At 39.1% G+C, this 17,656-nt stretch overlaps 1 protein-coding gene across 7 annotated transcripts in view; it reads left to right on the top strand.

Annotated features, from left to right (window-relative positions):
• The window catches only part of magi3a (membrane associated guanylate kinase, WW and PDZ domain containing 3a), a 242,252-nt gene that overhangs the window by 142,165 nt on the left and 82,431 nt on the right, over window positions 1-17,656 (top strand). For all 7 annotated transcript variants that reach the window (XM_057829581.1, XM_057829582.1, XM_057829576.1 and 4 more), the window contains exon 3: window positions 5,815-5,934. In XM_057829581.1, the coding sequence (XP_057685564.1) occupies window positions 5,815-5,934 (120 nt within the window). The remainder of the gene's footprint in view (window positions 1-5,814; window positions 5,935-17,656) is intronic.

The raw sequence follows: 17,656 nt of genomic DNA on the forward strand, positions 1-17,656 counted from the left end.
TTTCATTGCAAGCAAAATAAATGATATTACTACCAAAGCATGTGTAATTGCAACTATTTTCTGGGAGAAATTGAGCATTATCTGACAGAACTGCAGGGGTGCCAATACTTTTGGCCAGCACTGTATATACACATCACATTTTGGGTTATGTAGGCCACACTCGCATATCAAATTTTAATATTGTGGCCTAGATGACCTTAAATGTTATGTCCACCTATGTGGACACCGGGTCTTTACGAGAAGTTTTTCTTTGTTTGTTTGTTTTTTTTAATTTACATTACAAAGCTGATTTTGACTTGATGAATGTTCTCTTTTCGTAGTTTTTACTCACATCTTCATTTTGCTATCAGCCAAAGTAACCCATTGTCCCTTTAGTGGACTGAGCTGTTTTACAACTGATGGCCCACAGCAGCATCTGGATGGATGCTGGCGTAGAAAGAAAATGATGAATGGGGACATTAAATGCAAAGTTAAATTCCCTAGTGTGCGCGCAGCGGCCAGATAGCAGAGCGACTCGACTCAGGCTCTGTAAAAGCCCTGATTACAGCTAAGATGATGCTAAGCGGAGTTGGCGCGTTAAGAAGCGTGAAGTATTTTCCATAACAATGTGTTTCCAGCATCTCGCAAATGAGAGCACCATCAGGGCAATACATGGCACGTTCTTAATGAGAAGCAGCAGTTTGGGAACATTGTTATTTTATAAAAGTAACTGCAGGGATGTTAAGGCCCAGAACCAAAAACACTGGCTTGCTTTAGGTTGACGACATAAGAAGAGGGAACTTTTTGTTTTTTTGTTTTTTTACAAGCTTTGAAGACATTGAACTGCAACATTGTCTCATGTTAACAGCCACTGATATTCGCTGTCATGGATTTTTTTTTTTCCCGCGGAACTTTATGACAAATGGGAGAAAATCTTTCAACTGCTTTTTCTCCAACGACAGGAACAAGAAAAGCCATGTGGGTTCTGAAATAGTCAAAAGAATTGAAGTTCTTTCTTTAAAAATAAACTTGATCATGAAAATACATAAGCATTTTTGAAAATCACATTGTTGTTACCTTTTTGCAAAATTTAGTAGGTCTTTTTTACACATGCGATACTTTTTAAATGCTATAGGCAAGTTTCCGAGGTGTTTCTGCTTTATTTTCGTATTTCTGCTTGCGACTTCCGTTTTACATTTTTTCCATTCAAAACAACAGTGGAGCTGGAGTAACATTACTCATCAAAATCCCTCAAAAAAGACTATTTGGAACTACCGCATCCATCAGCAATCATAACGATAGGGGTGTGACAAAATATCGAAATGGTGATATATCGTGATACTTTGTATCCCAAAAGGTTATCGATATGTTCCTTCCAATAATCGAGTTATCGTTTTATAAAGGTGTCAATGTGTAAAAAAAAAAAAATAATAATAATAAAAAGGAACCAACAAGTTGCTACCAAAATCTTCCACCGTAATAGTGTCTCAGTTAACTCTAAGGCTGCATTGACGGTGCACCACGCCCAATCCATTTAACCCCTTCTTGCCAAATGTATCACATTTGATACACTTAGAATTTCATGATTTTGAGACTACCAGAATATAAGGTGCACCTGTGTATAACGCACACCCCAAATTTACTTGTAAAATCTGGGGAAAATGATTGTACCCGTGTATCACTCGCACCCTAATTTTAGCACCAATAAATAGACGAATACAAGAAAACAGAGCTTATGTACAGATACAGAAATGTCATTTTACTAACTGGTGAAACACAGCACAAGCATAGCACATTGATAGTTCAAAACATTACCGTAAACTGACAATATTTACGGTAAAATATGATTTGACAACTTCTCCAACTTACCAGAATCTAGGAGAAAACAAAACAGATGTGACTTTTCTTTTAAAGGCTGCTGTATAACTTGCTCGTTTCATCATGATGAATAAATGTTTCTTCCATGGATTGATACGGTAAAATGAAAATGAGAACGGAAAATCGGAAAGTCGGAAATCCGTGAGAGCTCATCGCTGTCAACACGACAGTAACAATAGGAACTATTGTTATTTGGGTTTGAGTTTCCCGAGGGACCGATATCGTTGACGGACACAGGAAGTGTGTGTGCTTACATTTGTCATGGTCCAAGTTGCGGAGCTGCAATAAAGGTCGACTCAAATGAGTTCGAGAAACTAAATTCTGTGCTCACTGCTTGATGTAGAGTGAAAAAAGCAGAATTTAACACAGACGAAATCATTCGGCCGATTAGAGTGAAGTATTACCGAAACAAAATGGTGACGTCACGTACCATAATGGTCGGCCTAGGAGAAAACAAAACAGATGTGACTTTCTTTTTAAAAGCTGCTGTATGACTTGCTCGTTTCATCATGATGAATAAATGTTTCTTGATTGATACAGTAAAATAAAAGTGAGGACTGAAGTCGGAAATCGGAAAGAGCGCCTCGCTGTAGACTGTAACAAGAGGAACTATTGTTATTTGGGTTTGAGTTTCCCGAGGGACAGATATAGTTGACGGACACAGGAAGTCTGTGTTGTGTTACGTTTGTTAATGTCCAAGTTGTAGAGCTGCAATAAACGTTGACTCAAATGAGTTCAAGAAACTAAATTCTGTGCTTTATGAAGAGTGAAAAAAGCAGAATTTAACACAGACGAAATCATTCGGCCGATCAGAGTGAAATATTACCGAAACAAAATGGTGACATAACGTACCGTAATGGTCGGCAATGGATCGCCGCATACGTTTCTTCAACATAGCATGGCCGTGTCCAAAAAAAAAAAAAAAAAAAAAAGTGGTTTATATATATATATATATATATATATATTTTTTTTTTTTTCAATTCAATTCAATTTATTCACATACATTCATATTTACAAATTGTACATCATATCATAGTGCTGAACCAAGATTATGTGTGAGTCAGGTCTCCTTAAGAAGCTACTAAAAGCTTATAGTCAGGAGCCTGCGTACATCAAGGCAATCAAGAAAAAAAAAAAGATCAGATGAGCAGAAGGGTGAGTTGTCGTATTTTACAGTGTTCTCATTCACCCACACACATACAGAAAAAAATAAAAATAAAAATAAATAATAATAAATGAAAAGAAATACTTCCCTAGAAAAGAATTTATAACCTACGTATGTTGGAGTTGTTGTATTTACTGATCAGAATGCTTTTTAGCATCATTTTAAAAGGTGGAGATGGATTTCAACACTTTTAGATTTTCGTCAAGCTCATTCCAAATCTGAGGACCTCTAGTTGCAATGCTCAGGCTAGTGCAAACAAGTCTTCTCTTTTTTCCTCTGATGAGGTCTTTATTTCTGGTGTTATGAGTATGGAGAGGAGTCCAGACTGGAATGAGTTCAGAGAGCTTGCTATTCATATTATTTACAATTTGGAACATTATACCTGCGTTATGAAATGTGTTCAACTCAGTGAGTCGAAGAAGGCGTAAACTGTAAAACAAGGAGTTGGTGGGGGCATTAAAACTAGCCCAGGACATGGCCCGTACCATCTTCTTTTGCAGAGTTTCCAATTTCTTTAGGTGGCTGGGGAACGTGTTGCACCATATGATGTTACAGTAGTTGATATGGGGCTCAAATAAGGTTTTGTACAAAGTGAGAAGTGCGGTTAAAGGGAGATGGTGTCTTATTTTGAAGAATAGACCAGCATATTTGGATAGTGTTGATATAAGATGTTCTATATGGCATTTGAAATTGAGAGACTTATCAATGAAGACCCCCAGGAACTTTGTGGAATCGACTTGTGATAAACTGTCGTTGTTTACTTTCAGACAAATCCTGTTTGTGTCAATTGCTTTCTTATTTGATCTAAATACTATGTAATTGGTTTTGTTGATGTTGAGGGATAGTTTGTTGCATCTGAGCCAGCTATCTATTTTAATTAACTCTGCGTTTAAAATGTGCTGTAGGTCTAATGGGTTTTTATGTGAAACAAACAAATTGGTGTCATCGGCAAACAAAATCATTAATGTAGATAAGAAAAAGCAGTGGGCCCAAAATTGAACCCTGGGGGACTCCATATTTTATTTCCTTTTTTTGTGAAACATGATTTTTAATACCAACATATTGTTGTCGCCTGAATAAATAACTTCTGAACCAGTTGTATGCTATTCCTCTAATACCATAGTGATGCATTTTCTCCAGTAAAATATTATGGTCAATGGTGTCAAAAGCCTTAGATAAGTCCAAAAAAATGCCCACTCCGCACTTGCCCTGCTCAAAGGCATCATTAATTTTTTCAACAAGATCTAGAATGGCCATGCATGTTGAATTCTTCTTCCTGAAGCCATATTGGGAACTGGTTATGATATGAAACTTGTCAAGGTATTCGCTTAGTCTATTGTGCACAACTCTTTCTAGTACCTTAGAAAGCGTTGGTAGAACGGCAACTGGGCGATAATTATTCATGTTATTTTTATCTCCGGATTTATAGACTGGAGTGATTCTGGCAATTTTGGTCTGTTTTGGCACTACGCCATGAAGTAGGGATAAATTAATATATACGATATAATTAATATATTATACATATTTTTCTGTCTCCATCCATGTACGCGTGTATAATGCGCACCATGATATTACAAGTTGATTTTGGGGGGAAAAAGTGTGCGTTATATTCGGGAAATTACGGTAATTCAGAATTTTGAAATATCTTTCCTCCAAAAAAAAAAAAAAAAGAATAATGGATGCAAGTCAACTCATGCATATGCAGTTTCCATGAGGAAAAAAAAAAAAAACAGGATTTAGCAAGGGCTATAGATATTAGTGTGCTCATTACACATATGAATATTTTTTCTTTTTTACAAATTTGAAAAAAATTAATCATTAAGACCTTATTTTTCAAATGTTGTGATTCTCTGACAATTGCTTCATATTGCAGGCCTTAAAGGGTTAAACTGGGAATGTTCGTTTATTTGAAACCAGAGCAGTCACAGTCATTCTGTCAGATTTTCAGGGCATTTATAGGTCACTTGCAGTTCATTTTAGGACATTTACAGGTAATTTCCTGTTGAGTTTAAGTCACTGCCTACCCGTTTGGGTGATTCCCTAGTCACTTCCTGTTCTGTAACTCAAAATAAACAGGAAGTAACCCATAATATACCCCAAAATTAACAGGAAATAACTGAAAATCCACCGGTCAATGACCTTATATGGCCCAAAATTACCTCATTGCTTGGCATTGGCTGCCAATGATGGCTATAGACGTCCAATCCATTTGAACTGGGAGGGTGGCAGCGAATGAACATACGCTTTAGGCGGATCCTTATTTTCTGAATAATTTTCTGCAGCTGGTTTCGATTTAAGACGTATCGCGAGGTAGATCCACACTGGCGCATTGTAGCTACTAGCTGGTCGCTGATCAAAAACATTCCACTTCCAACCAGATATTTAGGCGCTTCCAGGGGTTCACACACAGCACAGAAAGTCTCGGAGTCTCATCTACGCCATGCTGAATCCATTTTTGGAGATTCCGTGGGTTCCTCTGGCTTGATTTTGCAGTTTTAACTTTGTAAACGCACTGCTTCCTTCAACCGCACTTCATGTTGTTCTGTTTAAACCGGAAATTCGGAGAAGAAATTTTAAAAGATGGGCTGCCCCTTGTTTCGCTCAGGAAACTTGCCTATATATGAGTAGAATTTTGTCAACTATTTTTAGACTGAGTCATCCACTTATGCTCCAGATTATTTCTCCACATCAAATATTTAATGTTCTCCCTCTGGATGTCACATCAATGTACTGAAGTTCAATGCAGAACATATCCACTATATTTTCGGTTCACTCGTTGCCCTTGTTGGCAGGTACCACTCGGCAGCCCAGAGAGGGAGAAGTTCCAGGAGTGGACTACAACTTCATCAGTGTGGAAGAGTTTCGGAACCTGGAAGAATGTGGACTACTGCTTGAGAGTGGAACCTACGATGGTATTTAGCAAACATACCGTAGTTTTCGCAGTCTAAGGCGCGCCTGACTATAAGCCGCCACTCACCAAATTTTTGACACGAAAACGATAGTTGTTCATAGATAAGCCGCACTAGTCTATAATCCGCAGCTGTCCTCACTGTAATATGGGATATTTACACCAAAAGATATTAACTGGTGTCCTGCCAAAATCTTCTACATCGGCGAAACGTCCTGCATTAGTCGAATTTGACACCCAAAGTACAACCATGCGCTCTAGATTTGTTTGGATGCATACAGGCAGAACGTACTAAAAAAATGCCTTAAGATAATACTTAAATGTAGTTATATCTAATAAGGACAGTTTAATTACGCTACGTGAATAATGTGGTCAACTGCTTCAAAGCTAACACAAAAAACACAATAGTTAAAAGTATTAGAGGGTAATAGATGCAAAAAGTATCTTTGAGGCAATGAAAAGGTTCTAAAAAACTAAATAAAAACAAAAATAGTGAGTACTCGCCACTTCTAACCGATGTGCACATGCTTGCGCAAGCGCGCTGAGCATTGTGTAGGACGTTTCGCCGCATAGTAAGGAATGGCCGAACACTGATAATACTTTATTTGACAGCAACATCATATGACTGTCATAAGACCAAATGAACCACTATGAAGCTTTGAACCAATTGGCTGCAAAGCTTCATTGCTTCAGGAAGCTTCATTTGGCCATCACTGCTCCCTTGGGGGAGACAGTCAAACTCTGCTGCCAAAACTATTGTCATCCAACATGCCTCCTAGCATGCATAGCAGCGCTACAGATGTAAATAATAATTAAAATCCATGTTCTGTGCTAATTATTTTTTCAGTTAATGTTCCAGTTGTTTCATTAATTGCTCGTCATGGTATTCGGTAACACTTAATTTGACAGTGGTGCCATAAGACTGTCATTAGACAAACATAATTATGACATGACACTTTCATGAGCATTACTGAATGCTTATAAAAGGTGTCATTTAGTGTTATCCGGCAAATTATCTCACTTTTGAATGGATGTAAAATATCCCATTTGGACATAAATGGAGTTAGTGTTACCTATTAACCAAAATAAATCAACAAATAAGCTGCACTGGACTATAAACTGCAGGATTCAAAATGAAGGCGGTAATGCACACTACTTAAAGTATGGCTGATAAGATCCCGGTCGTAATTGTCTGCCTTTAAGCAACTGCAGTGGTTGCTGACAATGTTGCTTCAAGAACTAAGGTCAAACGAGTACTTCTTGTCACTAAATGATGCCCAAACTAATGTTCAATTATCACTAATCTATATAATCTACAGTGGGGCAAATACATATTTAGTCAACCACTAATTGTGCAAGTTCTCCCACTTGAAAATATTAGCGAGGCCTGTAATTGTCAACATGGGTGAGACACAGAATGGGGGGGGGGGGGACAGAAAATCACATTGTTTGATTTTTAAATAATTTATTTGCAAATCATGTGGAAAATAAGTATTTGGTCAATACCAAAAGTTCATCTCAATACTTTATGTACCCTTTGTTGGCAATAACGGAGGCCAAACGTTTTCTGTTAACTCTTCACAAGCTTTTCACACACTGTTGCTGGTATTTTGGCCCATTCCTCCATGCAGATCTCCTCTAGAGCACTGATGTTTTGGGGCTGTCATTGGGCAACATGGACTTTCAACTCCCTCCACAGATTTTCTATGGGGCTGAGATCTGGAGACTGGCTAGGCCACTCCAGGACCTTGAAATGCTTCTTACGAAGCCACTCCTTTGTTGCCCTGGCTGTGTGTTTGGGATCATTGTCATGCTGAAAGACCCAGCCACGTCTTGTCTTCAATGCCCTTGCTGATGGAAGGAGAATTTCTCTCAAAATATCTCGATACATGGCCCCATTCATTCTTTCCTTTACACGGATCAGTCGTCCTGGTCCCTTTGCAGAAAAGCAGCCCCAAAGCATGATGTTTCCACCCCCATGCTTCACAGTGGGTATGGTGTTCTTCGGATGCAATTCGGTTTTCTTTCTCCTCCAAACACGATAACCTGTGTTTTTACCAAAACGTTCTATTTAGGTTTCATCTGACCATACACATTCTCCCAGTCCTCTTCTGGATCATTCAAATGCTCTTAGGGTGTGTCAAGAAATAAAAAGTTGAGAAATGAGAGGGGGCCCTATGTTTTCAAGTTGTCTTATGATATACTTGATCATAATCAAAAGCAAAAAAATAGTTTTGACTTTATTTACCTACCCCCTTTTTTGATTGTAAAAACAGCATTTTTTGGGCGTTTTTGCATTTTTTGACCATTTCCGCCTAAACCCTGTTTTTTTTAGATATGTAATTTTTTATGCAATATTTATCATCTCCATTTAAAACCAGATATTTACTACAGTTGAAAATGGTCCTTTTAAAAATTAAACTTATTTAGTTTCCAATAAAACTTTTACTCTTCTAACATGCCAAGACGTGCTGCCGGCCATCACAGATCATTAAGAGAACACTTTGTACCCGAACATATTTGAATTGAACTGTTGAACCTTTTTATTGATGGGTCCCAAGACCAGGCATGAGGCTGGTACTAGTCTGGCTGATGTGACAGGTCCAGGATAAGCGATGATACAAACTGAGCTCCCTACCCTCCGGGGTGTCCTGAGGCATGGCATCTACCTGCGGGAAAAGAGGCTGTTGGAGGATGGGGTGGATAGGAGGAACTACAGCATCAACCAGCTGGTCAAGGATGTCAGGGTGGAGTTGGTGGGCTGTTGGCAGAGGGCAAATGCTCAATTCAGTCCCCCGGTCACCATAACAGACAAGTCCGTAGAACGGAAAATCCAGGTGGCCTGGACTGCTCTGGAAAACTTCGCCTGGAACAGAGGGGGCATGAATTAGTCACCAGGATTGCCTCAGAGTGAGCAAACCATGCAGAGGACCGGACAGTCGGCATGACGGTCAACTGTACCACCTTGGGCTGGGTGCGGAGGCAGGATAGCTCAAACAGGACATTCCTTGGACCATCCACCCAGCTGTTGTTGACCTTTACTTGGAACCAGCAGGGGAAGTACACATTAATTATGAAGGAGACAATGTCCTTCAGTTCCACCCTGACATCCTTGACCAGCTGGTTGATGCTGTAGTTCCTCCTATCCACCCCATCCTCCAACAGCCTCTTTTCCTGCAGGTAGATGCCATGCCTCAGGACACCCCGGAGGGTAGGGAGCGCAGTTTGTATCATCGCTTCTCCTGGACCTGTCACATCAGCAGGACTAGTACCAGCCTCATGCCTGGTCTTGGGACCCATCTCAATAGGAGTTATCAATAAAAAGGTTCAACAGTTCAATTCAAATATGTTCGGGTACAAAGTGTTCTCTTAATGATCTGTGATGGCCGGCAGCACGTCTTGGCATGTTAGAAGAGTAAAAGTTTTATTGGAAACTAAATAAGTTTAATTGTTAAAAGGACCATTTTTTTATTTTTAAAGGGACCATTTTCAACTGTAGTAAATATCTGGTTTTAAATGGAGATGATAAATATTGCATAAAAAATTACATATCTAAAAAAAACAGGGTTTAGGCGGAAATGGTCAAAAAATGCAAAAACGCCCAAAAAATGCTTTTTTTTTTTTTCAATCAAAAAAGGGGGTAGGTAAATGAAGTCAAAACTATTTTTTTGCTTTTGATTATGATCAAGTATATCATAAGACAACTTGAAAACATAGGGCCCCCTCTCATTACTCAACTTTTTATTTCTTGACACACCCTACTCTAGCGAACTGCAGACGGGCCTGGACGTGTACTTTCTTCAGCAGGGGGACACGTCTGGCAGTGCAGGATTTGAGTCCCTGGCGGCGCATTGTGTTACTGATAGTAGCCTTTAGGCACTTTCGCACTGTAGGAACTTGAGCACTTAGCTCCTTTAACTATCCCGCCCTCCTGTAGTTTGAAGAGCTATCCTTCGCAAAGCAGTCGTGTTCGCACATGGGGTACTATGCCCAATACGACCTGCTGTGACGTTTTAGTCTGCGCCAATGACGCATTATTTACTCACCAGTCGCCACACCCAGCAGCGGCGCATAAGTAATACTAAGCTAAACGGAAGACAACGAAATGGAGGCCGTTGAAGACACCGCAGCAATTCTTGCATGTTTGAAGGGAATCGTTTCCATCAGCGAGCAATCCCAGCGTCTAACGACGAGACTGGTAGCGCACAGACAACAGAGCCAAAGGCAAGCGATGTTTCTTCGTTTCATGGAGACCGAAAGGGTAGCAGACGACCGTAGAAGACAAAGGAGGCTGCGGGTAAGTGTAAAAGGGGCGTGTTTGCAGCTGATTTCAGCGAATCACCAAAGAGCTACGTAATACCGTTCCTGCGGCCCCGCGGAAAGTACTCACTTCAGATTTGGGGCTAAAATGGTGCTCGGAAGACGAGGTCCTCGTCCAAGTTCCGACATATCCGAACACGCAAAATGACGTCATCCACCCCCAAAAGGGTCGAGGAACTGCGGATAGTTAAAACAGTGCGAAAGCGCCTTTTGTTAATGTGGTCCCAGCTCTCTGTAGGTTATTCACTAGGTCCCCCCGTGTGGTTCTGGGATTTTTGCTCACCTTTCTTGTTATCATTTTGACGCCACGGGGTGAGATATTGCATGGAGCCCCAGATCGAGGGAGATTATCAGTGGTCTTGTATGTCTTCCATTTTCTAATAATTGCTCCCACAGTTGATTTATTTACACCAAGTGTTTTACCTGTTGCAGATTCAGTCTTCCCAGCCTGGTGCAGGTCTACAATTTTGTCTGTCGTGTCCTTCTACTGCTCTTTGGTCTTGGCCATAGTGGAGTTTGGAGTGTGAGTGACTGAGAGTGTGGACAGGTGTCTTTTATACCGATAATGAGTTAAAACAGGTGCCATTAATACAGGTAACGAGTGGAGCCTCGTTAGACCTCGTTAAAAGAAGTTAGACCTCTTTGACAGCCAGAAATCTTGCTTGTTTGTCGGTGACGAAATACTTAATTTCCACTCTAATTTGGAAATAAATTCTTTAAAAATCAAACAATGGGATTTTCTGTTTTTTTTCTTCCACATTCTGTCTCTCATGGTTGCGGTTTACCCATGTTGACAATTACAGGACTCTCTAATCTTTTCAAGTAGGAGAACTTGCACAATTGGTGGTTGACTAAATACTTACTTTATTTGCCCCACTGTATATAATCTATTGTGTGTGAAATTAAATGACACCAAAGAATCCAGATTCCTCTGTTATAAGGAACTAGAGTAAAGTATTATAGACGGTTATCCCAACTGAAAAAACAACAGTATTACTGGTTGTTTTCTTGTAAATTTGCCAAGATGTGCACTCTAGACTTCAGGTGAAGTCAACACTACAGTATTATTCAGTAAATGTGAGGCAAGCCAAGTTAATATTTTCCCAGGTGATTTGCTCTGGGTGTGGGTGCTATGTGATGTGTATAAGAAAGGCCGTTGTACGGCTCTCTCCCAAATGGGCCCAGGTGACCAGCCCTTCAACCCTGAAGCCGTAAAGCAGTCAGCTTGATGAGTAATGGATGAGCTCTGCCCTTCTCCTCATAATGCATCTTAAGCATCCTCACTGTATATTGACACTCGACATTTACAAGTGCTACAGGTTTATAAATGTCCATCGTTTGACTGAGATTTGACATCTGAAACAGTAAATAGGGAAAATAATTGTAAGATAAAGAACTTTGCTGGTACTCACAGTCAACTTTTAATGTTCATTGTTTTGTGTAGTAGTTTGAAAAGTTGTGAAACTTTTATAACTAGAAAACGGTCTCGAGAGATTGGGTTGGGATGCTTTGCTCTCTCATGGTCCCTTCCTGTAGATTTTCAGTCACTTTCTATTAATTTTGAGGCATTTCCAGGTCACTTCCTTGTTAACTCACTGGCTGCCATTCAGTGTTGTTACAGATTACTTGAAAAAGTAATTTAATTACTAGTTTGCAGAGATGTAATTAGTCGATGGAGTTGATCGCAACCAACATTGACTCACACTAGCTAGGCCACTCCGGAGCCCTGAAACTAACAAATAACTGACAAACTGCATGGAATTTGTTGAAATCAACTCCACCGACTAATTAAATCCCACTAACTCTAAGATTAAACACTGAGCGTGTGTGACTCGAGACCAAATCAGGAAGCAACTGTGAGCAGTTACCATGGAAACGAACACTTGGTGCGAACTTTTCTTACATTTTCTATTCAAAATGCTCATTCCACATACAAAGTGGTAACGCACAGACACTAAGAAAACTAACTTTAATCAGATTACTGGTTCGGAAAAATTAACGGGTTAGATTTCTCTTAACTGAAAGAAAGTGATCAGATTACAGTATGTAGCAGACAACACTGCTACCATTGACGTTCTTGCCCGTCAATGGCACTGATGCGCATTCACTGCCAGTCTTCCCAGTTTTGAATGTCAAGCAATGAGTTATTTGTGGGTCACTGACTTCTTCATTTTAGTGTATCGTAAATCTTTCTTGATAAGGTTAACATGTCAAGGTCACAACTGCAGAATTATTTCTTGCAAATAATATAACCTTCAAAATTACCAATGAGATTTTTTTGACCCATACTTAAATGTAAATATATAATGGGTGACGTTAATTATCAAAATGAACCAAGAAACGTAATGATAACGGGTTAAAATATTAATCTAGACTTCTTGGATCCATTATTAGCCACTGTGCTACTACAGTCCTAGACAAAAGTCATGTCGCTTATCCATTTTGTAGAAACAATTGCTAATAACCTGACTTTTAATTATTCAATTGGTTTCAGAAATGGCTCAAATGAAAGCTAAGACCCTCCCAAATGATGTTGAATGTACAAAAAAATATATAAATGTCAAATTTTGGCAAGAAAAAAGTTTTGTCGCCTACAGAAAGTAGTGTGAAAATTGAACAAAAAAATGTTCTTCAAATACAAAAATATGTTAGATAACACAAATGATTTCAGTAGTGGTGCTGTGAGATCCAAATTTAATATTTTGTATGACTTCGATGGGCTTGAAGGACGGCATCCATGCGGTTCGGCAAGGATTCATCCAATTTATTGATGAAGTCATCAGGAACATCAAAGAAAGCAGTCTTGCATGCCTCCCAGAGTTCATCAACATTCTTGGGTTTCGTCTTCCATGCTTCCTCTTTCATTCTGCCCCAGACATGCTCAATGATGTTCATGTCTGGGGACTGGGCTGGCCAGTCCTGGTGGATCTTAATCTTCTTTGCCTTGAGGAACTTCGAGGTAGAGATTTAAGTATGCGATGGAGCACCATCCTGCTGCAGAATTTGTCCCTTTTTATGGTTAGGAATGCAAGAGGCGGCCTACAGATCTCTCAGGGTGCAGACAATTAAAAAAACGTGTGACATTTGCCAAGACCCACAGACTCTGAAAAGGATGGACGCTGGAAAAGTGGCAAAAGGTGGATTTTTCAGATGAATCTTCCATTGAATTTCACCACAGTCGCCGCAAATATTGCAGGAGACCTACTAGAGCCTGCATGGATCCGAGATTCACGCAGAAAACAGTGAAGTTTGGTGTTGGCAAAATCATGGTCTGGGGTTACATCCAGTATGGGGGTGTTCGAGAGATCTGCAGGGTGGAAGGCAACATAAATAGTCTGAAATATTAACAAATCTTAGCTGCCTCTTACATTCCTAACCATAAAAAGGGACAGGTTGTGCAGCAGGATGGCGCTCCATTGCATACTTCAATCTCTACCTCAAGGCAAAGAAGATCAAGATCCTCCAGTACTGGCCAGCCCAGTCACCAGACATGAACAGGATGAAAGAGGAAGCATGGAAGACGGAACCCAAGAATGTTGTTGAACTCTGGGAGGCATGCATGACTACTTTCTTTGATGTTCCTGATGACTTCATCAATAAATTGTATGAATCCTTGCGCAACTGCATGGATGCAGTCCTTCAAGCCCATGGAAGTCTTCAAAATATTAAATTTGGATCTCACAGCACCACTACTTAATTCGCTTATGTTATGTAACATATTTTTGTATTTGAAGTACATTTCTTGTTCAATTTTCACACTACTTTCTGTAAGCGACAAAACTGTTGTCTTGCCAAAATTTGACCTTTATGTCTTCATTAAATGATAAATCTATTTTCAGTGAAACAAATATATTTTCGTAAATTCAAAATCATTTGGGAGGGTCTTAGCTTTCATATGAGCCATTTCTGAAACCAATTGAATAATTAAAAGTCAGGTTATTAGCAATTGTTTCTACAAAATGGATAAGCGACAAGACTTTTGTCAGGGACTCTATAATCATATAGTGGAGCGACTGCAATTATAAAATTGCACAGGCAACAATGATTTATAGTTTACCGGTCTGTTATCGTCCATGTCTGTGTGTCAGAAAAAGATGACAATAAAATCCTCGTTGTTAAAACAAATAATTCATCCTCCCCCTGACAATCATGGACGCCACAGGAAATTTAATTTTCCACCCCACTGTTTTGCCGCACCACAAAGCCCAGCGTTTGTGTTACAGGCTTTGTAGAGTCATGAGGCGAAGCTGCAATGCTGTTTATTAAGATACAAGTAGGGCAACATGCCAAAAGTCACAGAGATGGGAGGGTGCAGAGGTGCTTAGCTGGCAACTGCTAAAGGTTTAGAGGTAATAAAATGGGTTCTCTTTATAGTGTAGAAACAAGTGCCAAATAAAAAGTGTTGAGGTATTGTTAATGAGATGTCCCCAAACGCTCCCTGAAAGGCGACAGAGGAATGCAGGGTTGGAATAGGTAACTGACGCCAGGCTGCTCCTGCCAAGCGGTCCAACGGCTCTTTGCCAGAGCAAAGAAAGTACGATTGGCTTCACATGCCTGAGGCTGTGGCAATGGTAAACACAGCCCGGGCACACTGGGCACTGCCCCAGAGTTTGGAGCTCCATCTTCAATGATTAATGAGGGTCTGTGACAGTAGCTGGCAAAGAGATAAACACAAATTCATTTGCTAAGGTTAATCGGGAATGATAAATCTCTTCATTGAACACAATTTTATTTGTTTGAAACGCTGCCATTTGTTGATTTATAATGATTCATCTTGCCATTGTTCGTAATTGTGTGTACAGTGTCTTGCTGTGTACAGTATGCCACTGAGATTCGATTCTCTCCATGTTCCCAATTACGGTACACTGTCAGCTATTGCCTTGTTGATATGGTCTGTGCTGTTTTGTAGATTAACATATTCCAGGCATCTGGGTTTCCAGTCCACCTGTTTAGCACATTTATATCATTCAGCGTCACAAAAAAGCTAGCGCCGATATTTGAGCATACCTAGCATGAGAGTTGAATTGCACCGAGGACTGTACAACTGTTAATCCTAGGACTCAAACTATTGTTAGTAAAACTTGACAATATAAACCAAAGGTTGTATCACTTTGTTTTTTTGTTTTTGTTTTATTGAAAACAACAACAGAAATGACTTTAAATTGTTGGCTTCAAAGTGTACATGACAGGTAAAATGAACTCTTAAATGGCATTATGATTGAAATTGAAATCATATATTGAGATGTTTCAAATATATAAAGCATTTGGGCATAATAAGAATGACAAGAATAACTTTAAATCTCCCGTTTAGCTCCTCCTGTCATCAAAGCGCTCCGACGCCAAGTGACATACAGTATTTAGCATTGAGCACAATGGAGGAGGAAGCGTTTTTCAGTGATTCTGATTCAAGTGTGGGTTTTACGAATGATATTGTTGATCCAGTGGAAGTCTGCCATAGATAATTTGAGTCGTATTCGGAGGAGAAAGATTCATAACGAGGAAAAGGTGACAACAAACACGAGGGTGACGACCAGAGTAGGGCTGCAGCTATCGATTATTTTAGTAGTCGATAAATCGATGAACTAGACAGTTTGAATAATCGAGTAATCGGATAAGGAACATAAAAATTTAAAATACCTGAGCTGAGCCTCAAACGATATAAAAAATATAAATAAATGAGGCTCTAAGTGTCACAAAAAACAATTGGCTAACTTACATAGCAAAAGTCCGCTAGCAAAAATGCTATAAAATGCTAATTTGTTTTTTTTTTTTTTTTTTTGCAATGCTCTTAACAAATAGTTCAAACACAAAAAACGGCTAAATATACCTATAAACTAAATTATGAATGCATGAAAAAAATATTAGCTCAAACATAAACTTAGCTTATGTTGGTCTTAACAGGGAGCATCTGGATTCAGCCATGTGAAATGAGTTATGTCATAGTCACTGTTGCCACTAGAGAGCTGTGTAATAAAACTAAATGTAAACTTTCAAAACAAACCATTATAACGCCACTTTAATTAATCGAATATTCGAAACAATAAAATTTAATTTTAATCTTTTTATAATCGAATTATTCGAATTGATCGATTAATTGTGGCAGCACTAGACCAGAGCATTGTTTGTGAGAATGGGTAACACAAAATGTTATCATTGTTTTTATCTCTATGCTCTAATATTATTACAGGATATTCTTTATATAAGTATCGATTCCCTCACTGCAATATAAATTGTATTTTCATGACAAATAACAGTCTTGTGCTAAATGGAATATGAAATATTAAAAAAAAAAAAAAAAGCTTTTATTCAGTATGACAGGGCTAAATTACTGCAGATTGGTCAAAACTGCTGACTTCTTGCACCTCCCGAACTGTTTTTTTTTTTTTTTTTTATGCTACCGGAGTTTTAGCGTACTACGGTGGCTCCATACATTTCACATCTACTTTCTTCCTCAATCTGAGACGTTCAATTGAAGTCAATCATTTTAATGGTGTACGGTACAAAAAGTTGTATAAATATATCGATCGTGTCCACACACAGCCAAGCGGTCTATTTCATTCAGGAGCATAAAATACTGCATAAAATATTAAATGCTTTTTCATGTCATGTACACTTTGAATGTTTAAAGAATGTTGTCCTTTTCCAAACAAGGACTATGTTTATAATAAAACATAAAGAGTTGAACAACATGTGGCCAATCAGTTTCCCTCTAAGTAGAACAAGGTCACAGATGTATTTCTTTTCATTCTGATCATCCCAAATTGCTGACATTCGGGGACAGCTGCAACTAAATTCCTTGCATAACATCCACATGAACTGTGGTGCACATTTGCTTTTGCGCCTATTTGCGTGTTGTATTGCTTTTACTGTTACATTATGCATAGCGTACTTGTTTTATCATATATAGTATAGTATGTATAGTATATGTAGTTTCTTCAATAATGGCTCTCTTTAAAAACTGACAGATTAAAGCATCCATAAAATAAAAAATAATGGAGCGTCTCTGGGATATTTTCAAAGACACACATACAGTAAAGTATGTCCGCATAAATTTGCCACTGGCGAGAACCTAGAGCAGGGCGGTAAACCGAATATTTACCGTTACCGAAATTCTTCACGATGACCGACGTAATTTTGACCATGTCGGTAAATTCGGTAATTTAATACAACAAGAAAATATAGTCTTTTCATCCCGCTTTGACTCTGTGTTGTTCGGCTATGTTCATTCCCCTTTATCCTCCCTGGGTCTCACGATTTCAGGAGATGATGCTTTCAGTACTTTCCTCTGGTAGCCAAGCCACAGGCTAACGCTAGCGGCTAACACCAGCTACAAATGAACGTGATGTCGGATAGCGGCTCTAACCTTGTCAAAACGGCTGAAATTAATGAGTGGACTGGGCACGGAC

Source organism: Corythoichthys intestinalis, chromosome 2, assembly GCF_030265065.1.
Source record: "Corythoichthys intestinalis isolate RoL2023-P3 chromosome 2, ASM3026506v1, whole genome shotgun sequence".
Taxonomy (NCBI): Eukaryota; Metazoa; Chordata; class Actinopteri; order Syngnathiformes; family Syngnathidae; genus Corythoichthys; species Corythoichthys intestinalis.